Source organism: Lepisma saccharinum, chromosome 3 (assembly GCF_977018435.1).
Source record: "Lepisma saccharinum chromosome 3, izLepSacc3.1, whole genome shotgun sequence".
NCBI lineage: Eukaryota > Metazoa > Arthropoda > Insecta > Zygentoma > Lepismatidae > Lepisma > Lepisma saccharinum.
In genome coordinates, this window is record NC_139231.1 from 57,490,582 (window position 1) to 57,517,921 (window position 27,340).

At 37.9% G+C, this 27,340-nt stretch overlaps 1 protein-coding gene across 11 annotated transcripts in view; it reads left to right on the forward strand.

Moving 5' to 3' along the window:
• LOC145985064 (uncharacterized) overlaps positions 1 to 27,340 on the forward strand; it is a 210,026-nt gene that overhangs the window by 72,784 nt on the left and 109,902 nt on the right. For all 11 annotated transcript variants that reach the window (XR_014441396.1, XR_014441391.1, XR_014441393.1 and 8 more), the window contains exons 4-5: positions 15,087 to 15,170; positions 24,496 to 24,546. Coding sequence is in view for 3 of the 11 variants with exons in the window: in XM_083118620.1 (XP_082974746.1) it covers positions 15,087 to 15,170; positions 24,496 to 24,546 (135 nt within the window). In the remaining 8 variants the exon portion in view is untranslated. The remainder of the gene's footprint in view (positions 1 to 15,086; positions 15,171 to 24,495; positions 24,547 to 27,340) is intronic.

A 27,340-nucleotide genomic window follows, 5' to 3' on the forward strand; every position in this document is an offset into this window, starting at 1 on the left:
TGTGAACTGCTACGAGTGAGTGTTTTTTTGCAAACTCATACCATTTCTTTGAGGTGAATTGACTTCCTCGATCTGACAGTATATACTCCGGCTTAGGACAATGAAGTAAGTATCCGCTTTCTAATTTACTTATTATCTCCCTGGTGCTAGCTGTACGTAGTGGATATGCCATCATGAACCTACTTCCGACATCTATCATAGTGAGCAGATAGTAATAGTAAGATGATTTAGGTAGTTTTCCGATCAAATCAACGGATAAGACTTCATGAGGCTTTCGATTTGTGGTGGTTAATTTTTGTTTGGATAGGCCTTTCTTATCAGGTTTGTTTTTTGAACAAGTTAGGCATTCTCGTATATATTGGGCTATTTCCATTTTCATGTTTTCCCAAAAGAACCTATCTTTTATTCTCTTGTAAGTTTTGTTGAAACCAAAATGTCCAGTTTCGTCATGTTCGGACCTGAGTACTTCTTCTTTTAGTTGTGCCGGCACTACTAATCTTTTAAACTTTCGCTCACTTTTTCCTTGGAAGAACAGTAAGTCGTAATGTAAGTTATACTTGGTTGAGTTTCCATCATTACTACGGGCCTCCTCCAGCTTAAGTTTACAAAATGGATCTTCCCGTTGTTCCCTTTTCCATTTGTCTAGTTCTAGTTCCTCCAAAGGTTTTATAAGATTCCATACATTATAAGTCTGGCTCTCTCGAGTTAGTTCGGTAGGTTGATCTTCAGGAACAGGATATCGGCTAAGAACATCTGCGATCCCATTGTTTTGCCCCTGGATGTAGATTATCTCATATTCATATTGCTGCAACTTTAAAGCCCACCGTGTCAATCGAGCATTCCAGTTTTTACTGTTCTCCAGCCATACCAGATTTTTGTGGTCAGAATAGATCCTAAACCTTGTGCCGTAAAGGTATACTTTAAAATGTTCAATCCCAAATATGATGGCTAGGCATTCTATCTCTTGGGTTGTGTAATTTTTCTCAGCGGGTTTTAACTTTCTGCTGGCGTATTGAATTATACTAATATCTTCTAAGTTTCCCTTTTGTTCTGTTTGTTCTTGGAACAGTATTGAACCTAGCCCAATGCTAGAAGCATCACACATCAGCTGGAATGGCTGTTGGAAGTCTGGTTGAGCTAATGCAGGAAGTTTTACTAACTCCTGCTTTAGTGACTGAAAAACTCTTTCTTTTCGGTTGTCCCATTCCCATTGTCTACCCTTTTCTAGTAGTTCTTCTAGAACGGCAGTTTTTGACGCTAGGTCTCTCACAAACCTACGTCGCCAGTTAACTAAACCCAGAAACTGTTGAAGGTGTTTCCTCGTTTTTGGACGTGGAAATTTTAAGATGGCTTCATCTCTTTTTGGATCTATTCTGATGCACCTTCCTGACACAAGATGGCCTAAGTATTTTATCTCTGGTTTGATAAATTCACATTTTTTTAACTTTATAGTGAATCCTTCACTCTGCAACTTTTCTAATACGAATTGTATGTGCTGAAAATGTTCTTCTAGAGTTTCATCAAAAATGAGAAGGTCGTCTATATAGACAGTGAGAAAATCTTCAGTCCAAGGCTCGAAAAGGCTATGCATTGTGTGCATAAAAATGGCTACAGCGTTTGATAGTCCGAATGGCATCCTGGTGAAACACCACGCTCGACCTTTGTAGGAGAAGGCGGTGAACTTCTGGTGCTCTGGTTTAATAGGAACTTGAAGGTAACCTGAAGCCAGGTCAAAGCACGAAAAATATTTTTTACCCTGAAACTTTTGTAGAGCTTCTTGAAGTCGCGGCACCGTACTTTTAGGAACTATAATTGTTTTATTTAATTTCCTGAAGTCAATGCAGGGTCTTACTGATCCGTCGGGTTTGTCCACCACTAGCATTGGATTCATGTAAGGAGAGTTACAATTTCGAATTACTCCCCATTCATTCCATTTATTTAACTCTTCTTCTAATTTTTCACGTTTCGACATCGGAACGGGATAAGGTAATGAAAACACTGGTTGGTTGGTGCTTAACAAAATTTCACAGGTATGGTTTTTTGCAAGTCCTGGTTTGTCAGAGAATATAGGGCGATACTCAGTTAATATTCGAAATAGCTTCTCTTTCTCCCTTTGATCTAACAATTCTGGAGCAAATGCTTTCTTCTTCATATCTTCCTCGGAAGCGGACCACTTGTCTAACTGAGATTCCTTTTCCGTCACTAATAGTTTTACATACGAAGTCTTATCATTTATTGCTTCAACACTATTTCCTTGACTGTCTGGAATCAAAGTTTCTTCCACGACTTGTCCCTTTACCGTTAGATATAATTTGTTCGCACCTGCATCTAAATTGACTTTGTATCTTTTGAAGAAAGGATATCCGAATAACAAATCGGCTTCTAAATTCTTTACCACATAGACTTGGTCCTCAAAAGTGTGCCCTGCAATCTCAAAAAGAATGGTTCGGTATCCCACAATTCGGGACCTCTCATGTCCAACAAAATCTTTTAACCTTATTCCTGGACATTTTTGCAATTTCAAGCCTGGTAATCTCTCTCGGAGCTTTTCCCAAACATTATAATTCATGACAGTGCACTCGCTTCCTGTATCCAAAGTACATCTTATGTTTAATCCTAAAACTTCTATTAGAATTTCTGGCTTCTTGCTGCAATTTCCAGTTACTTCGAAAACGTTAAACAATTTCTCTTCTTCTGAATTTGGATAAGAATTTATATCTAAATATAAAACATCTAAATTTTCATTAGTAATTAGTTTGTCTTCTTCGCTCTCACAAACATCAAGATTCTGTCGCGTTGTAGAAGGGAGAGCTTCATCTACAACGACCTCTGGTTTAAATTTGCTCGACTGGTAGAGGGAATATCCCAAGAAGGAGCTTTAATAGCGGAGGGAATTTCCCATACAGGTGCTCTAGGGTTCAAAGCACAGTCTTCTGGAATTTCGTCAGTCTGTATTCCACATTCTTTCTTTCGAGACTGGTTCCAGTTCCCTTGATTCTGGTTCTTATTCCAGAATGTCCTTCTATAGGAATCCTTCCTTTGGAATCTTAGATTTCCATTAAACCTCTGGTTGATCGGTGTGGGCCTCTTATCTTCTTCTCCTCTATTCCTCCGGGATAGCTCTAGATTCCTGACTCGAGGTTGAGGATTTCTCCGTTCATCAGTTCGTTGGTGATCGGCTTTCCATCCTTCCATTTGTTCAGACGCTTCGAACTTTCCCAGGAAATTCGTGAGTTGGTCTATGTTGGCGGGATCTCGAGTTAGTACCAGTTGTCGCACTCGTGAAGGTAACTGGCCAATGATTAAGTTCAGCACTTCTGATTGGTTGATGGTTTCCGTCAGATTGCAGTATGCTGCATATACCTCCCAGCAATATTCTTCCAATGATAACCCTGCACCTTTGCTATAATGTTTATTCCTCAGGGTATTCATTTCCCTTTGTTTTGCTTCAGGTGATGCGTATTGCTTCCTAAATGCAGAGCGGAAATGTTCAAAGGTTTTCCATCTCTTTTCGTTTGCCATAAACCAAGCCTTGGCTTTACCCACCATTAGCGAAGGAAGGACCTTTAGTCGATACATCATGGGCATTTTCATTAAATCCATATAAGTATTTATCTCCTCCAGGTACCTTTCAGCAGATACTGAATTGATTTCTCCATTAAACTTGGTGAGGGAATTGACGTCAGACATTCGGAGAATCCGATTGGATGAATGGTTTAAGTAGGAATTATCTTCTACCATTTTTTCCGTAGCGTAGTCTCTAGTTCGTCTCATTCCGCCACTCCTTTTTCGTTTCTTTCTTTGGCATGGCTCAGAATGTTCGGGAGATTCGGAACTGGAAGAATGCGAGGAGCAAGAGGTTCTTACACGTATCTTCTTTGGCAGAGTTTCCATCTCTTCATTCCCATTCTCCTTGCCTAGTTGTAAGGTTTCCAACTTTGAGGTTAACGTTTTTATAATTTCAACTTGTTGTGTTTGGGCCTCTTTTGTCACTCTTATTTCACCCTCCAAATTTACGGACATTTCCTTTTGACTTTCCTTCAGCTCAGTCATTTCTTGGTTCAAGCTTTCTTGTAGCTGTTTAAAACGGTCATCATCTATCTGCCGATCTTCTCTCCTTCTTTCCACTAGTTCTTCATATTTTTCGTCTCTTTCTTTTCTGATTTCAGCTATCGCTTCGGATATTTCTTTTCCTAAATTTATTTTAAAATCTTCAAACATTTTCTTACTCATTTCTCGTTCCCTTTCTCTTTCTGCTTTCTGTTCAGCATCTCTTTCACCCAAGGTTTCAATCAAACGTGCGAACTTTTGGTCATTTTCTTCCTTGTCCTTTAATCTTTGCTCTCTTTCTTCTTCCTTTTCTTTTAATCTTTGCTCTTTTTCAGCTTCTTTCTCTATCTGTCTTTGCATCCTCTGTTCAACTTCACGTTCTTCTAGCTTCTCGATTAAACGTGCAAATTTCTGATCATCTTCTTCCTTGTCTTTTAATCTTTGCTCTTTTTCTTCTTCCTTGTCTTTTAATCTTTGCTCTTTTTCTTCTTCCTTTTCTTTTAATCTTTGCTCTTTTTCTGCTTCTTTCTCTTTCTTAAAATCAGTCATAAAGGAGATCATCATTTCCCTCCAACTATCATCTGTAGGGGTTGGCGTAACTTGTTTTTCCACGCACTGTCTACATTTAACTTCTACCTCTGCTGCTACGTCAGATCCTGGGGTTTTATGTGCGCAACTTTCATGAACGTATCTGTTGCAGCTGGAGCATGGTAATAAGGTCTCCTCCTTCTTTTCTTCATTCGTACAGCAAACGAGCCTCTCCTTTTGTTGTCTGGTCAAAGGTCTCTGGGAACCTATCATCTTTGCTTCTTCTTCTGTTTCTGGAACAGGCTTCTGCTTCTGTTTCTGGAACAGGCTTCTTCTTCTGTTTCTGGAACAGGCTTCTTCTTCTTCTGCTAGGCCACGAAGATCCACAGGTGGTTGCTTCGATGGTCCTGTCACGGTCGCCAAAAATCACTGACACGCACCTTCTGCCTTGAGGGCTTTTAGTTTAGCCTGGTTACAACCCTTTTATCGGACTTCTCAGAGGCTTCTAAGGGTTAGTAGGACCAAGCCCTTGCGAGGTCTGTGGTGTAGGATTTATTTTTAATTATCACCTATGTAGGTTGAAATGAAAGATCCTTAAGATCTTTTACTCGAAGATTTATTTGAACTTTCGATGTTATACAAACACTTTTTCAAACAGACAGTTCACCCGGTATAACTTGTAGGCCTAAACCTATTAGTTATACCGAAGTTTATAACCCTGGTCTTTTGATGATGCAGGAGAACACCTTATTCAGAGTTGGGTTTGTAGAATATCTGCCAACATGGAGTACAAGTACTCCAGCCAATCCGAAGATTGAAGCAAGATATTCCCCAACGTCCCCTGAACCATCAACCTTTCGGCAACCAGGAGAATGTCCCGCAGACTCACAAAAATCTAGCTCTTTTATATCATATTGTTGTTTACAATTTACCATGGTTATTACATAGTTGTTTAATATTTCTATAGTTTCAACATTTAAGTTAAACAATTCATTATCCATTGTAATATTAACAATAACACATTTTTAAAGAAAAGATTCCAACATAGATTAATATAATACAGATTGAATAGTTTAGTGCCTGAAAAAGCATGTGTTGACAGGGGCGACACAAGTTGAAAATTTTCAGATATAGAGTGGATCGCGTCAGGTAGTAAGATGCTCAAGTTAGTTAAGCAGGAACTGCCTGATAAGAAGCCATGCTGTGCTTTATTTATGTATGGAGAAGTAAATTTGTAGTCGGTCCTTTATTATCTTTTCACATTCATAGGCGATGGAAAGAAGAGAAATGAGTCTGTAAGAAGTAACACCATCCTTGTCTCCAGATTTATATAATGGCACCACGTTAGCCTTGTTCAATGAATCTGGAAATGTGCCCTCATTGAAGCATCTGTTTAATAAAATAGAGAGAGAGAAGCAATGTTTTTTAGGACAATAGAAGTGATTTCACCAGGACCATTTGCATGATTTTCAGCCATTGAAGATAGGATATATTGCACTTCTGGAGACATGGAGAGAGATGTTAGAGAGTGACAACAAAATGCAGTGAAGTTGGGAATAGATGAAGCCAGTGTATTTGAGGTTGTATTTTTGGAGAAAAGGAGTTAAAAGTATTAGCTCTGTCAGGGCCCTCTGCGGTACTAAGTCATGTTTTACTTTGAAAGATATTCAAGAATTTTGCCTCCTTGAGTTAGTGAGTGTCCAAAAACATTTGGGATTTTATTAGATGTTGTTTGTGATAGCGCCGATGTATTCATTATATTTAATTTTCTGCAGTTGTTTAGAGTAAATCGGTGAAAGTTTTCCATGCATTTTCAATTCGGTAATTTTTTCCAGAGATCCCAGGCCTTCTTTCGGTTTCAAAGGGCAAGTAAGAGTTCAGTGTCAAACCAAGGAATCTGCACGATTTAGTTGTTTTGCTGGCACATTGTCCTTTATCAATGCATGAATCACATCAGTCAGCACGTCACATGCTTCGTCCACACTTCCACTTTCCAGGATTGTCCAGGGAATGGAATCCAGTGTCATAAGGATGTGCCCCAGGGTGTTTTGTGCCAAACAGGATATTGGCATTTGGGGGTGGGAGGTCATCGACTCTTTAGGTTGTCCGGGAGCCAGAATACAGCATGCAATGACCTGTGGTGCAAGGGGATGAGGTTTCTCGAAGGAGTGATGTACACTGAAGGGAGTGAGGAGAAAATGTAGTCGAGGTTGCTGCCTTTTCAGGTATTGTACATATTGTGCTGTTGAAGTCCGAGGCCATGTATGAAGTGATCCATGAAGTACATCTTGTTCTTGTCTTTTGCAAAGTCATGCATGAAGTCTGTTCACGTAATTCAAAGATTGAAGTCTCCGAAAAGAATTACAACCCCCATAGAGGATACCGACAGCACAGAATCGTAAGAAGCTTCCAGAACTGCTGAGGGCAAGCTGTGTGTGGTCTGTAAAAACAACCAATAAATAGTATGCTTTCTTTGGTCAAGAAGCACCTCCACCCACAGAATTTCAGTCACGATCCAGGTCACTTCACACTACATTTTTCGATTTGTTATTTACACAAAGCGTCACTCCCCTGTAAAAAGTCCTGTAAAAGTTTATTAATCTTGGTGGCCCCTGCCACCATCCACTTGGGAACTTGTTGCTTCATTGATGGGCTGGCTTCCAGTTCATGTCATTTGCTGCAAATGCTTGGTTACATTTGCTGCAGTAGTGGGAGCCAAATGTGATGCACCTGACCTAAACTTATATTTAATAAAACCATTTCAATTATATTATAATTTATTGAAATTTTTACCCAGTTGGTAAAGGAATTAATTTGCTACTGTGTAAATATATATATATATATATATATATATATATATATATATATATATATATATATATATATATTAACCCTTTTGAGGCAGATGATGAAATATTCGTCATGCATGGAAATTTCCCAAGGACGGGGCTCATTTTAAGCAAAATGTAACGTTTTGGAAAATGTTTTTTTAAAAAAGTTGGAATAACACGATAAATGCCAATGAGGGCTCATTTTATTCAGAATTTCCAAGGCTTTTGTTCGGTAAGGTAAACATGTCGATGTGTACCCATTTTTGGAAGTAACAGACAGAGACATTTCATTTTTTTTTTTAATTTTTTTTTTAATTTTTTTCAAAGTTTGGCTAGCTCCTATCCGGTAGCACTCATCGATCTGGGCAAACCATTACTTGTCGCTGATTGCCCCAAGTTATGTAATGGCAAATACATAGTATCAAAATGATAATACAAATAGTATTTTTTAAAAAAGAAGAAAAAGAAGAAGAAAACTCGAGGTCAAGGAGAATGTTTATCACAACTGACCGGAAACTCCATCAGAAATTTGCCCATCGATCTGGACAAACCTTCACTGGTAGCTGATTGTCCCAAGTTATATAAAGGCAAATACGTAGTATTAAAACGATAATACAAATAGTATATTTAAAACAAGAAACTCAAGATCAAGGAGAATTTTCATCACAACTGGCCGCAGTGATGTCATCAGAAATGCGCCTATCGATCAGGGCAAACCGCCACTATACGGTGATTGCCCCAAGTCATATAAAGGCGAATATGATAGTACAAATAGTATTTTTTTTTTTTTTAAAAAAAAAAACTCAAAATCAAGCCCATTGGCTAGCACTCATCAATCAGGGCAAACCGCCACTAGTTGCAGATTGCCCCAAGTTATATAAAGGCAAAAACGACAGCTCAACAATTAGCCTGGCAACGCAAGAATGACGTCAGAGTACTCGGCGATGACGGCAGATGTGAGGTGAAAGCTTGAAGAATAAACCAAAAAAGACTCCATTTTTTTTAAATTCGGTATCCTGTGTATTAAACTTTTATTACAAAACATTTGTTTGACGAAATATTCGTCATCCGCCCTTGAGTTATTTCTGACATCTATAGCCCCCGCCCCGAAAGGGTTAAATATAAATCTAGAAAGAATAGAAACTTGACTGAAGTTAAAGATGCTATTAAAAGGCTTAAGAATAACAAAGCACCTGGCATTGATTTAATACCAGCTGAGTTAATTAAATATGGTGGAAATTCGTTAATATGTCAAATTCATAAATTAATTTGTTTAATATGGAATAAAGAAGAAATCTCTCAACAGTGGAAAGAATCCATAATTGTTCCTGTGTTTAAAAAAAGGTGATAAAATGAACTGCAATAATTACCGTGGAATTTCTCTACTCTCAACAACATACAAAATATTGTCTAACATTCTTTTAACAAGACTAACCCCATATGCTAATGAAATTATAGGTGATTATCAATGTGGATTTAAATGTAACAGATCAACTACAGATCAAATTTTTCACATCAGACAGACACTTGAAAAAAAAGTGGGAATATAATCAAAATGTCCATCAGCTATTCATTGATTTCAAAAAAGCATATGATTAGGTGAAAAGAGATAAATTATATAATATATTAGTAGAGTTTGGAATACCTAAGAAGCTTGTTAGTATGATAAAAATATGCACCAGTGAAACAGAAAGTAAAATTCGTGTGGGTAATAATATGTCTGACAAATTTATAATTCATGATGGGTTAAAACAAGGAGATGCATTATCTCCATTGCTCTTTAATTTTGCCTTAAAATATGCTGTTAGGAAGGTAAAAGAAACTAAAGAAGGACTAAAATTAAATGGTGTGACTCAGTTGTTAGCATATGCAGATGATGTAGACTTACTGGGGGATGATATAAATACGATTAAGAATAATGCTAAAATATTTTTCAAAACTGCTAAAGAGATAGGTTTGGAAGTTAACAAAGAGAAAACTAAATATATGCTTACAGGGCGAAACCAAGTGTTAGGTAATAATCAAAATCTAATTATTGATAACAACTCGTTTGAACCAGTTTCCAAATTCAAATACTTAGGAGTAATATTAACAAATGAAAATTATATTAAAGAGGAAATAAAAAGTAGGCTTAATTCAGGAAATGCATGTTACTTCTCTCTTCATAAACTTTTGTCTTCTCGTTTAATATCTAAGAAACTAAAAGTTAAAATATACAAAACAGTAATTTTGCCTGTAGTATTATATGGGTGTGAAACTTGGTCCTTTACATTAAAAGAGGAACATAAATTGAGAGTATTTGAAAATAAGATCCTTAGGAAAATCTTTGGACCTAAAAGGGATGAGGAGACAGGTGAGTGTAGAAGGTTACATAATTTAGAACTACATATTTTGTATTCATGTCCAGATATTGTTAGAATAATTAAATCAAGAAGACTTAGGTGGGCAGGCAATGTGGCACGAATGGGAGAGGAAAGAGGAGTTTACAGGATTCTTGTTGGGAAGCCAGATGGTAAGAGACCTGTAGGAAGGCCAAGACGAAGATGGAGGGACAACGTTGAGATGGACCTAAAGGAAATCGGTAGGGATGGAAAAGAGTATATAGATCTTGCTCAAGATAGGGAGGTATGGAAGGCCTGTGTTGCTGCAGCCATGAACCTTCGGGTTTAAGAAGGCTAGAGAGTTAGTTAGTTAGTTAGAAAGAATAGAAAGGATATATATATATATATATATATATTGATGCATAACAAGGTTTTTAAGGAAGTACATGGGATGTAGCAATAAAACGATGTTTAATTGGGTTTTGCAGGTTGCGGATAGCCCTCCTTGACTCGGTGAAGAGGTAAGGAAGGCAGACGAGCAAAGCACACTTACCTAATTGAGCAGCGATCCCTCTGGCATCTCTGACTCTGGTAACGATCCTGGCATGAGGGAGACAGTTACCCCAGGTAACAGGCATGGGCTGTCTTCACCTGGACGGTGACGCACGTCGATCGCGTGACCATGATTATATTTGAACACTCCTGATGTTTCCTTAAAGTCCGGTGTACTTATCCGACTCGCCATGTGCCGTGTTTCTGTTGAGCTTGCAAGCTATGGTGTCACTACTTCCCTCTTTCGATCAGGAAGAGCGACCTGGAAGTTGCAAGCTGGATTCTGTCTAGCCAGAGGAATTTTGTTATTGTCGCCGCCTTGATTGGGTCAGTGTACTCTAGTAAAACTTTTTTTTTTTCCTTTAGCTTTTGATGCTTGTATGCCTTCCCATAACATTCCCCTGATTTAGCTGTATCCTGCTTTGCTGGTTACTTACTTATTCTCTCTTCTTTTTTTGTATCTTTTTGTTTTGAAGGAGTGATACCCATGATGTTTTATTTAAAAGAGCATATGTACATGATGTGTTGTCAGGGCAGCGGCTGCTGCTTGGTAGCAGTCTTCATTTCAGTCATCCTGGTGCAGCTTATCTGGGGTGTTCCTCTTGTGAGTTGTCCTGATGTAGCCACTGTGGGCTTGTTCTGAAAGCCTACCTGGAATGGCTCTGGTATGGGATGACCTGGTGTAGTCTCTCTGGAATGGCCCTGGTATGAGCTATCCTGGAAGCCTCCCTGGAATGGCCCTGTTATGGGATGACCCGGTGTAGTCTCTGAAAAGGTTATCCTGGTAGCCTCCCTGGGGTGGTCCTGGTATTGGATGACCTGGTGTAGTCTCTCTGGAATGACCTTGGTATGAGTTATCCTGGAAGCCTCCCTGGAATGGCCCTGGTAGGGGATGACCTGGTTTAGTCTCTCTCGAATGGTTATCCTGGTAGCCTCCCTGGGGTAGCCCTGGTATGAGATAACCTGGTGTAGTCTCTCTGGGATGACCTTTCTGCTCGTCTGGGGGTGGCTGGCTTGTTGTCCTGCTGGTCCTTTTGGAGTAGTTTCTCTTGTAGCCTTGGGTCGTTCTTTTGAAGTAGCTTCTGTGGTAGCCCTGGATGGTCTTCTACTGGTGGAGGTGGGTCAAAGTTTCGGGAAAGTTGGTTATTTTACTTCTTTTGGTGTCATGTGTTCAGTGGACCAGGTGTCCATGTGTGTTCACCTGGGGGTGGGGGGGGGGTTATGGGAGAAGGTTCTTACATTTTGGTAGAGGATGTGATGAATTGAGCAGTTGAGGTCGGGGGGGGGGGGGGGGGCTTGGTGGTGGTGATTTTTTTTGGGGGGGAGGGAACAAGTGGGGTTACAGCTTGTACAGATTTTATGACAGATTTAAGCTACTGAGTGTTTATTTGGAAGATGATGGAATCATGGAAGGAAGAGTATTGGGAAGGAGTGGGTCGTTGTCCAAAAAAAAGGGAGGGAGGAAGTTACTAGGCAAGCAGTTTATGACTATTTCTTTGCGCAATGCATATTTATATACATGTTCATGACCTATATTTGTGTCATTATATCTTAGTATCTATTTCAGGAGCACAGCGATGACTTATTAGCTGACTTCGCTTGTTCATGCAGTTTGCCTGACATGAATTTTTTCTTTCCATTATGCATGCATTTTTTTTTCCAGCTAGCACCTTCCTTTTATGGGTGCGTGGAAAGTGCAGTTCAGCTTGTGTCATAGCTTTGTTCTAGTATATCTTCTTTTTTTTTTCCATCGTTTCGGATGAAGGGAGGGGGCTAATGCGGCAACGCTGCTTGGATACAAAGGTGAAGTTTGTGGATAGTGGACATCTTACTCAAACGAGTAGTTAATGGATCTTGTGCTTAAGTTTTAGAAATGGAATTGGAAAGTTAGTGCAGTAGGAGAGAAGAGGGGGAGGGAGGGTATGTTTGTGTTATAGGTGGATCGAAAAGGTAGAAAGGAGTTGTAATGACGTAGAAACTGTATCAATTCATAGGATTATTCCTTATTTTATTTTAACTTTCTCTAGAAGCTTCAATTCACCAAGGTTCATTCACTTGTTTACTCTGGCTGTTCACTGCTCTCAGGTATTTGAATTATGCATAGTCGAGTGTTAAGCAGACTTCCACTTCCTGATATATTGAGGCTACAAGGCTTACAACAGGTAAACAAATAATAGGAAGGTAAAAACTCGCGTATCAGCGTATAGGAAGTCTCCACGGACAGGGGTTTAGAGGAGCGGACAGACTGGCAAGGGACTCACTTTTCGATTTGATTAGAGACAGGCAAGAGCACTTTGGGGAGTAGAGAAGGACAGCAGTCTGCCTGACTTAGGTGAACTACCTACCAAGCCTGGAGAAAGGATAGTTTCATTTTACTCTTCGATATTAACTTCATCATCATTCTTCTAAGTCTAGACAGGTATTTATCCTAATCCTTATCATGTATGATTCGGGTTCGAAGGTTCTAAAATCCTACGAGTGACTATTAGCCATTTCTAGTTGTTAAGATATTTTATTTCAGTTGTGCCTTTTGCTGCCAAGCATTTAACTTGTCGTTATGACAAGTGCTCTCATCATTAATGAGGATGAATGATGTTTAGCTACATCACCCATTGGGAGTGGAGGTTCGATCTCATCATTCATTAGAATGATACGTGGTGGAGATGCTGGGCAACGATCCAAGTACCTCTGGCAAGCCAAGCGAGAGCTCTACCAACTGAGCTACATCTGAGCTGCTGAGGAGCATTAGATGGTAGTGGTATATATGTATACATGCTATTGCTTAGTGAGTTGGGGAAGTTAGAGCTTTGAGGCGATTAAAAATAAGCAGTGTAAGGGTGCAGAGCAAAAGCAAAAATTACTGCTGATGAGGGGGATTAATAATATGTAGCAAAGTATCTCAATCATGTTGTCATGCTGGGAGGGGAGGTTAGAATTAGTGGGAGGAACCCCATATCTCTACCATGTTCTATATCACTTGCATTTGCTGATTGAATGAATTAAGGAGAGTGGAAAGTTGTGCAGTGGGGGACATAAAAATTTGAGCAGCATGTACTGTCGGGTACATAAGCTACAACAAATCCCGCAAATCCACCATGTAATATGACAAGGCTTAAATGAGGTATGAAGGATGTCACTTGGGGATCTAGCAATAAAATGATGTTCAGTTGGGTTTTACGGATTGTGGATAGTTCTCCTTGACTCAGTGAAGAGGTAAGGAAGGCGGACGAGCAAAGCACACTCACCTAATTGGGCAGCGATCTCTCTGGCATCTCAAGACTCGGTTGACGACCCTGGCACAAGCGAGACAGTTACTCCAGGTAACAGGCATAGGCTTTCATCACCTGGATGGTGGTGCGCGTCGACCACGCGACCATGATGACGTTTCAACACTCCTGATGTTTCCTAAAAGTCGGAGGTACTTATCTGACTCGCCACGTGCTGTGTTTCTGATGAGCTTGCAAGCTAGGGTGTCATTACTGCATGGCATTTTGTTTTGTTGAATCATCGACCCTGCAATGGATTTATTTTATTTCAAGGAACAATAAAAAGTCACTTTGGGTGGGATCCGGAGAATGAGATGAATGCGGCAACATTTAATAGCCACATTGCCTTGCTTCCACAGCAGCAGCTTGAGATTAGTGAGTGGGTGCATTGGCGGTAAGGAAACGGACTGCGGAACCCAGCGTTTGGACACCTTAGGCATGTGGAGTTCGTTGTGAATAATTTTCCTCACCTACTGTAACTAAGACCAGTTGCATGCATGATCATGTGGGGAGTTACTTTCGGTATTCCAGGATGAGCTCCTCCACTTTCTTCACTGTAGCTGCATCGTCCTTGAGTGATGGTCATCCACTTCTTGGCTTGTCTGTGAGGGACATGGGGCCACTTTGGAAATTCCGCTTCCACCTCACAACAGTGTCATGTGACGGGCAATCATCACCACTGACAGCCTTCATTTCATCATGCATTTGCCGGGCAATGTAGCCCTTCAAATGCAGGAACTTAATCATGCTGCAAGCCTCAGTCTTCTTCATCTTGCAGGTTACTGACATCTACAGCCACCTGTCACAAAGGCAAACAACATACTACAAACATTTTTACACCATCATGCACACAAGGACCAGTGATTACACTGGTAAAATTTCATTCATATAGCTCAATAACTTCCAGACGATAATTAAAACTTTACAATACCCCCTCGTATATAAAAGTAACAATTGAATTCCTTAATATATATTTAATAATATATATTGAATTATTTATTAATCTATTTATTATATGCAATATGTATGTCATAAATTATTACTAGATAGGCTGTATATATATATCTGTGTGGGTGTCCTCCTCCCACCAATCTTCAATGACTACGTACCCTGCTGTCATACCCAGCAGCATTTCACAGGGAGAGGGATCAACACATGAAGGTTGAAAAAGAGACTAAGGATGAATAAAAATTAAACTTACTCACATTTGTAGTGAGTAAGAGAGATTGGATTGAACCTTTTGTTACTTGAAATGCACCCTTAATCCTGTTTAATGGAGTGAAAGTGGCAAGAGACTTAGCAACTTGGAACTAGTCTAACTTTGTCACTGTGCACTACACCTCAAGATTTATGACTGATTTTCCCTTAGATGAATAGACGAAGGACATTATAGCCTTCCCAGGAGTTTAAGAAGCTATTCAACTGAGATATTTCTTGAGTTGATCTTTGTTGGGTAAAATCACCACTAATCTATTAATGATATTTTTTTTTATATGTTTATGTACCATTATTAATTAATATTCTTCTATTACTTGAAGGTACAACAATGAGTGAAATGGTTTCCAAATTCAACAATGTTTTGGATTCAATATCAAGAGATCGAGATCAGTGGAAGGAAATGTGTAAGTATGAGTATTACACTATCTGCAATCATTCAAATTCAAACATCAATATATAAATGCACACATGACTTACACAAGAAGATGCAATATTTTAAATGACATATACAAATAATTTTCATTTAGAACAATTCCTTATTTTATTGTACAGGGTGATTCACAGAAAAGTAACACATTTCTTTCCTCACTTATTTTAACAAGAATGTTGCTAAACACAATTTGTTATGCCACAAATGTAAAGTAACTTTGGGAGATTACTACCCTCTTCAGCAAATGCTGAAAATGTCCTATCTGTTGCTCCAAACACAACGCAACACAGCATTCCATGTTACTGGACAACCCTATAGGAAGAAGTCTGGGATTGTCGAATCCGGAGATCTCGGTGGCTACAGGTTCTTGGAAATTATCCGGTTGTCAAGAAAATATTTCAATGACCTCCATGGATTTGTTCGATGTATGGCATGTGGCGCCGTCTTGTTGAAAATATCCTTGACTCAGCTCTACATTGTCCAGTTGCTCCACAAACTCCATGAAGATGCATAGGTACACTGCAGTGTTCACAGTCTTTTCGAAAAAAATTGGTCCCACTATTCTCCATGCGGAGATTGCGTGCCAAACCCCGACTTTCACTGGGTGCATAGGTGTTTCATGAATGAGGTGTGGATTTTGGACGGCCCACAAGCCTTTGTTCTGTGAGTTGACATAGTCACACCAATGGAACCATGCCTCATCTGTGAACCATGTGATGGACAATATGCCAGGATTTTGCACAATGAATGCCTAAAACCACCGACAATATTTCACTTGTTTGTCCTTATCTGGTTCCTTCAACTGATGGACAACCATTACCCTATATGACTTTAGGCTAGCATGTTTCGCAGCTTTCTGACACATTGAGTAGGAGTACCCGGTCTCCTGCAACAGACGCCTTAATGACTTACGCGGTGACCGCTCCAGTCGTGCCTGGATGTCCAGCAACCATTGGCAGTGCAGATGCACGATGTTTGCCTGTTTCACTCACCAGTGATCCCGTTGTTTCCAACTTGCGTACCACCGCCAGTATAGTGTTCCTTTCCGAGGGATTGCGAACACCAAATTCCCTCTGGTATGCCCTTTGCGTAGTTGTAATTGACTGTGTAATCCAGTAGTGCTTCACAAGGAATTGCCGTTGTTGTAGCGTGTACTCCATCTTGACAGCGACTAACACAATATCCTGCAAACTGCAACAGTTCTTTAATTCAAAGACATTTTACAATTATATTTTGTTATTTAGTTTTGAGCATAATCTGAAAAGAATGAAGAAAATTCTGTTGTGCTACTCTGTTCAATTTTGATGTTATTTTGTTTGTTACTCGTTACTATAGTGACTGTAGAAATTGGTTAATATACTAATGTGATAAGTAACATTTGAAAAGTTAATTTTATTTAAAATATTGCAACAAATTGCTCCACACCGGGGACAGTTGCAATAAATTGGCGACCTAGAGCCAGGATTCGAAAATTGTGAGTTGATAAGAACTGAACTGATAATGCAATAATGAAGAAAAGAGAAGTGCCTTACGTCCTTCGAAGTAGCGTGTGTCTTCAACCGGATCTTAGTGATGTTGTTGAAGTAAGCAACGAAGAGGACATTTCTGGTAAGCAAATGGAGGATTTAATCTGTTGTAAGGACAGATTTTCTGACACTCGCATGATTGAATGCACGTCATGCAAGAAATGGGAACATGTGAATTGTAGAGGTCTTACAGTTATTCGCTGGGTAATATTCAGCTCTATGAAAGAAGACTATTACTGTAAGACATGCAATCCAGAATTCAACCCATTCACTTTAAAATCATACTTGGATACGGTTAATCCCAATATTGACCAAATTTTATCTGCTTTTCACTTGAGTTTGGCCCAACATGAGAATAGGTTGCAAGACAAGTTGCTCCAGAATGCCAAAATGCTGGAGAATAGGTTACTTCAGAACACTGAAGCTTTGGAGAATAGGTTACAAGATAGACTTGATCAGAACACTGAAGCTTTGGAGAATAGGTTACAAGATAGACTTGATCAGAACACTGAAACGCTGCGCGAAAGTTTACAAACAAACTGTGAAGTTTGGGGCACAAAATTTGTTAGGTTGCAGCAAAGTACTGAAAAACTGAACGAAGGACTCCAACATGTAGAAAATAAGTTGCAGCAGGTTTCTGATTCTTGTCAATCAGCTAATAGGTTACTAAATGAACGTATAAATGATGAAGTAACTTTATTAAATTCGAAAGTCAGTGATCTTGAATCAAAACTAGACCATCATGATGATGAGTTAAAACAACACGTATCAAATCAGTTGTGCCAACATGAAACTTCTATAAGTACACTACAAACAAATATGAATACTACGCAGGTAAAGTTGCAAGAATTTGATTCTATGCTTAAGGATTTAAATGAGAAATGCATTAACTTAGAGCAAAGCGATGTTATTTGTACTAGTATGGTTAGAGACGTTCTACAACCAGATAAAGAACTAAGTAATGTTGATGCACTTATTAATGAACATAGGCACATAGCATGCCAAACTGATACAAGATTAAATTCTAAAATAAAGCATGTTGTTTTTAGTGAACGCAATAAATGCGAAACATTTCATACAGGTTCTTCTGGCTGTGATACATCTGATGCTGAAGTGAATTCTGTAAAGGAAAATGTAACCAAATTGTGCAAGGGCAAATCTGCTCACAATAAAAGTAGAAAGAAATTTGCTAAAGCTTCCACTTCACAAGGCAAGAATACATATGCATTGCGGCATTGTGTTTTAGATAATACTGAATTTAGTAATAGCAATCCTACTGTTGACAAAATCCATTGTACATGTTCACGAAATAACCATTCATGTCTTTCTTCGTTGAACAACTCTTTACTGTATGATAATAAGCACGTACATACTTGTGATACTGAAAATAATGCACCTAGTTCTTTATGTGCTACAGACACATCAAAGCAAATTTGTTCTACATCTAACAGAAATTCCATACCGTCTAGAACTTATGTTGCTTGTGATAATAAAGACAATTTCACAGGTCTTGAAACTTCAGTATGTGGTTGCCAACGTCAAAGTACATGCCATTCCTTAATCCATGATCAGTTTCCTGATGACTTAAATGTAAATCATAGTCCTTGTACTAGAACAAACTGTACTTATAACCCGATGTGGCTGAATAATGATTCTACATGGAATTCTTGTAATCAGTCTGATACATGCTCTAATAGATTTTCACAAGTTAGTGAACTCAGTCAAAAGCCACGTTTTGGAGGAGATGTTTCAAAACAGTCTGCTAGAGAATTTATCAAACAACTAACTACAATGTTAAACATAATTGGTGTTCCTCCCAAGTATAAATTATGTATAATTCGTAAGTGTTTTTATAATGTAGGCGCTTACTGGTTCAACAGTGAAAAGAAGAGTTTCATTTCTTATGAGGACTTTGTACATAAATTTCTTGATCAGTTTGCATCTAATGAGTTATTAGAAAGTCAGTTGACATTGTTACGATCTAGAAAATACAACCCAGCTTCAGGTTTGTCATTGGAAGCATACGCTTTAAAAACGTACTCTGCTTATTGTAACCTTGTGGAAACTCCAAACAAAGTTGAAGTAATACGGATGATTTTGAAACAGCTACCTGAGTCAATTTCAAAGAATGTGGGCTGCCATAACATTACAGATCTTAAGCAACTGACGCAGAAATTAAGGACTATTGATTTGTATTCGAGCGATAAGAATAAAAGTTTATCTTTGCCCGGTGATAATACAGATTCTGATGACAGGGCTAATAAGAAGAGAAGTTTCGACAGATGAAAATACTTCGTCAGGCAAGTAAATGTGGAACGGAATTCTTATGATTCTACAACACAGACCGAAAATGCAGGAATCAATGTAAATCATCGCCCATCTCCCAGAAGATTTGAACGCAATCCCTCAAGAAGGCAGTTTGTAAGGTCTGAAAGAATTAATAATAACGTAAATAATTTGAATTTCAGACTTGGCAATACCCCAACATCTGATAACAGAAGATATAGTAGAACTGGAAATTACAATGAACAACCAATAGAGTATGGTAATGCATCTCATAGTTCACAGGAAAATAGTGTTACAGTAGGCAGCACCAACTTGCAGCGTAATTCCGCAAATATGGAATACCTAACTCCGACTGCTACTACTACCACAAGTGCACATTCTCCTAACTACTTAAACAACTAAGGCAGGGTGATATGCTCCGATTTACCTTGCCACAAATAAATGCAAAGGAGCTGGATGGTAGTGTTAATAACCCTTATTTAGTACATGTTAAGGAATGTCTGAAGGATTATAATAAAATTAAATCTTTAGGCATTACCAGAGATAAACTTTTATCTGTAGCATTTTTATTAGAATGGTACGATTCTGAACCAGAGTGGGTTATGTCAGAAAACGGTACTCCAATACCAAAAATTGAGAATCCAGAAATACAAGGTAAAATTGCGGATCTGTCTTTAAATTGTTTAATGGATACTGGAAGTCAGTGTAATCTATTAGATTATAAAATCTGGACAATTCTAAGTTCAATTATACCAGGAGCAAAATTGGAACAATTAGAAGGAATACAATTGGCTTGCTTTGCAGGAGGTCAACGTATAAAGGTAATGGGTTTCAAATATGTAACAGTTCAAATAGCAAATGAGTTTATCCACATGGGACTGTATATTGTCAAGCAGTTACATGCTGATTTAATTTTGGGTTCGCCGTTTTTGTGGCAATATAAGGCGATTATAAATTACAGCAACGCAACCGTCATGCTTTCGAATTCATTAGGTCAGGAAATAATTACTCCGTTTTTAGTGCAATCTGAAGAAAGTCTTCCGTCAATGAAGGGAATAGTACGTTCTTGCAAATTACCAATTTCAACCACAAATTGAAGGAACATCTGACATCGCTTCGGAGGAAGATATTCGGCGTGCAGCGTACATGAACAATACTCTTCCATCTGATTGTTTGGATCAGTTATTTCATCTTCTTCTCGAATACCGAGTTTTATTTTCTGACAGACCTAAAAAAGCAAATGTGGAAGCTTACGATATACAATTGGATACTGATGTGCCAATAATAGCATCCACTTACTCTGTTCCTTATGCTAGACGGGATGATATGGAAAGAGAGTTACAAAAATGGCAACAGTGGGGCGTCATACAAGAAAGCACATCTCCCTATAGGAATCCACTCCACATAGTCCCAAAGGCGGGAGGTTTATGGAGACCAGTGGTCGACTTCCGTAAATTAAACCAACACGTAATTTCTCCGATGACACAGGTAGAGCCTATTTCGGAATTACTACAAAGATTGAAGGGAGCAAAATACTTCACATCTATTGACCTTAGTTGCGGTTATTTTCAGATTCCTTTGACACCAAGGTCGTTTAAGTTTACAGCATTTTCTTATAGAGGTATTTTGATGGAGTTCCATTTTTTGCCTTTTGGAATTAAAAGTGCCGTGAGTGTGTTCGTTGATATAATGCATAAAATATTTGGCAATCATACAAATTCTTTCCTGATTGTTTATATTGATGATATTTTAATTTTCTCTCCATCAATTCAAAACCACTTAGAACATTTACGTTATGTTTTATCAACTCTGAAGACAGCTAATATGTCTATTAAATTGTCGAAATGCAAGTTCTTCCAAACTGAAATACATTTCCTAGGCCATGTGATTTCTGGAGAAACCATTCATATTGATCCTGAAAGGAACCAAGCAATCATGGATTTTTTAGTTCCTCAAAACAAGAAGGCTCTAAGGAAATTTTTAGGAATAGTAAATTGGAGAAGAAAATTTGTTCACAAATTTGCAATGATAGCTGCTCCTTTGTATGATTTACTAAAATCAAATAACAAGTGGGACTGGAAGGAGAATCATCATCAAGCTTTTAATGATTTGAAACAGCTGTTACATCTCCTGAAGTATTATCTCAACCGGATTTTAGTAAAATTTTCCATCTTAACACTGATGGAAGCAAAGTTGGAATTGGAGGAGTTTTATGGCAGTTATCAGATGAAGGTGAAACGTTAGTAATACAATATGTTAGTAGAGTATTGTGTGGTACAGAATTAACTTATTCAACTCATGAGATTGAATGTCTTGCTATCCTCTTTTCAGTAGAAAAGTTTAGTGTTTATCTTAGTGGAAGAACATTTGTTATTCATTGTGACCATCAGTCACTTTCATGGCTGCAGTCGGCTAGAAGTTTAAACCCAAGACTAAACCGCTGGGCATTAAAAATTCAAAGTTTTGATTTCACTGTTGAACATATTCAAGGTTCTACCAATATTGTGGCTGATGCCTTAAGCAGATATCCTGCAAGGGCACAGGGAGATTTATTCACATCGAAACTCTACATTAATAATACAAATATCGATCTCCTATCCCAAGATACTCCACAATATTGGGTACAATCTCAACAAAACGATGAGCAGTGTCAAAAGTTAAGAATTGCGATAAACAAAGGAGATTCTAAGTTCGAAATCAGAGGACATTTTAGAATGCATGAAGATATCTTATTCTATAAATCTATTGCGTCTGAACACTGGAGAATATTTGTACCTAAAAAAGCTGTGGAAAAGATACTGTATGATCATCATGATTTATGTGGACATTTTGGTTATTCAAAAACGTTGAGAAAGTGTTCAAAATTTTTCTTTTGGCCAAACATGAAAGCCAGCATTAAATTATATCTGAGAAATTGTCTTGAATGTGCCAAGTCAAAGCAGAGAGTGCAACGTATCACACGAGAAGATCTTCACATATTAACTCCTAAAATACATCAATTCCTTTCATTAGATTTGATTGGTCCGTTACCAGCTTCTCAAGGTTATCAATATATACTAAGTATAGTGGATCTTGCAAGTAAATTTATTATGGTTTATCCTTTGCGTAAAGCTTCATCTATGGAAATTATCAATAAACTAAACCAATCGTATTTTCATCATTATCCTGCATGTCTAATTATATTAAGTGATAATGGTTCAGAATTTAAATCTAAGGAGTGGCGAAGTTTTATTTCCTCCAAGAACATCAAGCATATTTTTACTTCGCCATATTCACCACACGCTAATCCAATTGAACACTACAATAAAGAGATTGTGTGTTTACTGAGGTTATTTTGCAAGGATAATCATAAATCTCGGGCTAAATGTTTGACAAACGTTGTCAAATTGTTGAACAATTCATATTCTGAATCTATTTGGTTTTACACCTGCGGAACTATTTTTACACGATCAAGTTAAAGATAATATAACTAATATTGTCGATTGGCCTGAGAATATTGAAGAATTATCCTGGAAGGCAAAATACTTGGAGCTAAAAGAAAAACTTAAACAACGAAGAAATTCTAAAGGTGTTCAAACAAGCTCTGGTACCAAAAATATTGTCAAAGGAGATTTAATCATGATTAAAAATCATGCTAAGAGCTCTGCTTTAAACAAAGCTATCTACAAATTGTATGATTTGTTTATTGGCCCATTCTTGGTAATAGAAGTAAGAAACAATTGTGCGATTGTAGTTTCTGTAGATGGAAAGGGAACAAACAAAAGGTAGACAAAACCTAGAAAACATTAAACCTTTTAATTGTTCGGAGGAGAAAAGAAAGGAGTTGTTAAGAAATACTGATTTATGTTTTAATTGTACATAAGGGTTGAATTTGTTGTAATTTTGTGCAAAAACGAGTTCAGTTGTTTGCATTATGTATTTTATTATCATGTGTAAACCAGCATGAATTTATTATCTCTGTTCTGTTGATCATCATATTATCTTTTATGTAAGAACTTATGTTTGGCTTCTATTCTCATCAGTATGGTGTATGTCAATGTATCAAGGAAGAGTGTTGACACGAATAAAAAAGGGAGAATTATACAAAGTGTCTCTCTGGAAGAATGATAAGAAGGTATATATATATATAATGTAAGTTGAATGTAATGTGGTTCGCATTTTTATTGAAGGGCTTCATTTGCACATATAGTTTCAAACGGAAGAAGTGCACTCGTGAAGAATAAAACCTTTTTAAATGGATGGTTATGAAATAGTAATGGTAATGAGATTGCAGTAAAGAAGAAATCTACTGAAGATGGCTGTAAAGAAGATGTGAAAGGAATGAGATTGCTGCCAAAGAAGTAGTAGAAGAAGAAGTGAAGATGATACATTGAAGATGTTACGTTTGAAAAATATACGTATTTCTACATCAAAGTATGATGTCAAGGTTTTCAACTGGAGGAGGAGGCTATTGCAACAGTTCTTTAATTCAAAGACATTTTACAATTATATTTTGTTATTTAGTTTTGAGCATAATCTGAAAAGAATGAAGAAAATTCTGTTGTGCTACTCTGTTCAATTTTGATGTTATTTTGTTTGTTACTCGTTATTATAGTGACTGTAGAAATTGGTTAATATACTAATGTGATAAGTAACATTTGAAAAGTTAATTTTATTTAAAATATTGCAACAAATTGCTCCACACCGGGGACAGTTGCAAAACACACTATGGAAATGAACACCTGTGCTATCTATTGACAAGAAATCAAAACTCCAAATGATTCCATGTACTTTGACGCAAATAACAGGCCATTGAGTTCATGTCCATCTGAAAAAATAAAGAAGGAAATGTGTTAGTTTTCTGTGAATCACCCTGTATATAGACACATTTACATTGTAACAACCACCATTTTTCTAATATCCACAGGAACTGCTCTGCACCACCAATTGCAAGATTGATTTTTATTTCGTTACTGTGTTGAAGATCCTCTTTTCCCTATGAACCAATGATGCAGTAATTCTACAAAATATCTATATTTTGTTTTGTTTTAGTCTATTCCATGTGCTTTTTTATTCTCAGTTTACAAACAAGGTTTTTATTTATTTTCATTTTACAACACACTTATATTTATATGTTTATTAGGAATAGACTGATATGAATATGGATATATTGGGTTGGTAGAAAATTCGGAAATTTTGTATTGTGATGCTTCACTGGATTTTGATCCTTGGATAAGGTGTTGGGAGAAGGAAGTATTGCTGGTAACAAAATCAAGCCAGGGGTGCACAATTGTATAAAGGTGTTGACCCCTTTTTTACAGGTTGACCAGTCGAGGTTTGTTTTAGTACAAAACTACCGGGAACTGCTACTGACAAAGTTCTAAGTGAAGTTTTTAATTTATTAGCAACTTTTATCCCTCCCTCCCCCTTCTCTCTCATTTCAACCAAAATAAACCACTTTAATACTTTAAAAACATTCCCTGTTAATTCTTATTTTATTTCTTACAGATTTTGATTTGAAAGCAGATACTAAAAAAGATGAAGGAAACAGGGTAAAAGGTTTGTTTCTGTTTATTATTTCCCATTTGTGCATGAAAAATAATAAAATTTATATACAGTCGTGACTTACCTGTGTAGTGACAATGGTGATGATGCTAACAGAAAATTATGCTGTAGGCTGTTGCAACATACTCCCCCAAAGGTCCACACACACTGTTGTATTGTTGTAGTGATTTGAAAACTTGCAAATGGCAGCAACAAACCATTCTTTAGCAGTAGCTCAAACACACGTACAGCAGTTTGATGTTCGTCAGATGTTGAATATTTTCGTCCATGGAGAGGTATTTTGATTTTGCAAAAGAGAGCATAGTTTGACAGCCAGATCAGGTGAATATTTTGTAGAAAGTGATCCCCATAGATTGCAAATGAACTGCTGTGTTGATTGCATTAGAGTACTGCATGGGACCACTTTCGCTCACTCATTCGAGTCTCCCACCCTCGAGTGTGCTACGCTCGAGCATATACAATGGAATTTTGTTTTAATGTGACAATAATCATCGACACATGTATGAAAAATATTCACCATGGTGGTTTCAGTCCACAATCATCTATTTTATTTTTTCATACATCAATGTGTATTGGTAAGAATTACATTTTAACATGGAGATGATGACTGTGTTCACTTAAGTTTCAATTTCTTTCATCCTTCCCTTCAGGATCCATATTTCAGGGCCCACTACCACAGACAAATTACGGTTATACTACTGGGCTTCGAGTGGATAGCCCTCGTTTTGCCTTTTTGAGCGTTATTAGGTTGAATGAAGAAGCTCTCAATTCTGTATGCTGTCTAGCATCGTTCATTTGAACTATACAGCACTCGAGTGAAATGCTCTTCTAGCAGCACTCTAGTGTGGATGATTGTCAGCAGCTTGTCATTGTCATGGAGCACCAGGACATGGCATGCCTATTTCCCATTTTGCATCAGCTGTATTTAGTGACAAAGGAGTGTAAGGTTCTGCAGCATGCTTTGCTGTTGATGGTTTTCCTTAGCAGAGCATAAGTCTATGTCATAAGAAACGATAGCCATCTGCTTCCCTACAGAGGTATGATGTAGAATTTCTTTGCTCTAGGGCTGCTATCGACCGTTTTCATCGGCTTTTCAACTCGGGCAATAATAAAGCCACCTCTCATCACCATAAACTGCACAGAGTAATTTTACTCACCCATAGTCTACATGCTCCCTAGGCCTGCCATCTTTTGTCAATTCATGGAATGTAAGGTGAAGTTTTCATACCAACTTCCACAATTATTACTTATTCGAATATTAAATTATGACCTGAATCTCAATCAATATTGACTGATGTTTCTACTTTTACTGGCTACAAAATAAATTCCTCTACATTTGAAACAGGTGATATCTGTGTAATGGAAGATTGGACGTAATCATTTAAATTTCAAATAACAGTGCACACTCCAAATCCAATAATCATGTGAGACTGATAAAATATTCATTTTTGAATTAAAATGTTTATCTTCATTATTTCCAAATGTTGCTCCAGTAATCAAGTGGAACATAATCCTCCTCCCCTTCCTCAGAGCTTTCTATTGATCTGCAGGTCCCTGCTGAAGCTTGCATTTCACCACATCTGACCAACATTGTATTTGTAATCCTCTCATGCCACCTTGGTGGCTGAGCCTGTTGAGTGGTCTACTTATGATCTTGTCACCAAAGATTCCGAATTTGAGTCCTGGTGTATATGTATATGAGTGTTTCTTTGTGTAGGCCACTTCATCAGTCTCATTTAACCTTTTGGTGCCCAAGCGTCTCGAACGAGATACCCAAAAGTAACCCTCAGGGTACCAAGGGTCTCGATCGAGACGCTGTGTCAAGGTTGTAGTTTTTACGTTATAACTTTTCTATTTTTGGCTAGAATTTCGATTTTATTTTTTTATATTGTTCCTAACACATGTATTTAACAGAAATGGTTTTTTGCATTTTTCTTGTCTTCATGAAAATGGAGGGGGAAAGGCTGCATTTTGAAGCTTGAATCAGTGGGGTCCCGGCCATTCCTTTTGGGGGTACAACTCAAGTTACATTGGTCATACGACAATGATGCAAATATTTTTCTGTTTCTTACATGCCAGCGATAATTTCTATGTGCATTTTGAACTTTTCATATCCTTTTTTTCGGGGGCCGGGGGCGAAACCCCATTTATTTAAAAAAAGTATTTTCAGGGGATTTCCCCCCTTTCCCCCTCCATATATACGCCGAATGTGCATAAATTATATATCGTCTAAATCTGTGATTCATTCTTCGTACAACGGTATATCTTTCATATCTCTAGGGCATTTAGTTTCTGAGCTATAGTCATTTCAAGGTACCGCTGCATTTTGAAGCTTGAATCAGTGGTGTGCCGACCATTCCTTTTGGGGGTGCAACTCAAGTTACATTGGTCATATGATAATAATGCAAATATTTTTGTGTTCCTTACATGTCAGCGATCATTTCCATGTGCATGTCGACACTGTCATGTACTTTTTTTTTGGGAGGAGGGTGGGGGAACCAAATTTTTTTCCGAAATTTTGGAATTTTGAGAGTTAGCCCCCTCCCCACCGCCACATATACGCCGAATTTGCAAAAAAATTCATATAGTCTGAATCTCTGGTTCATTCCGTGTACAACGGTATATCACTCATCTCTCTAGGGCAATTAGCTTCCGATCTACACTCATTTAATTGAAACTCTGCATTTTGCTCAAAATCGGCTCAGTACCCAGAGGCTTACTTGTGAAAAAGGCCTTGGGCATCAAAAGGTTAATCACCATTCATCCTCCTCATCATTATTAGCTAAAA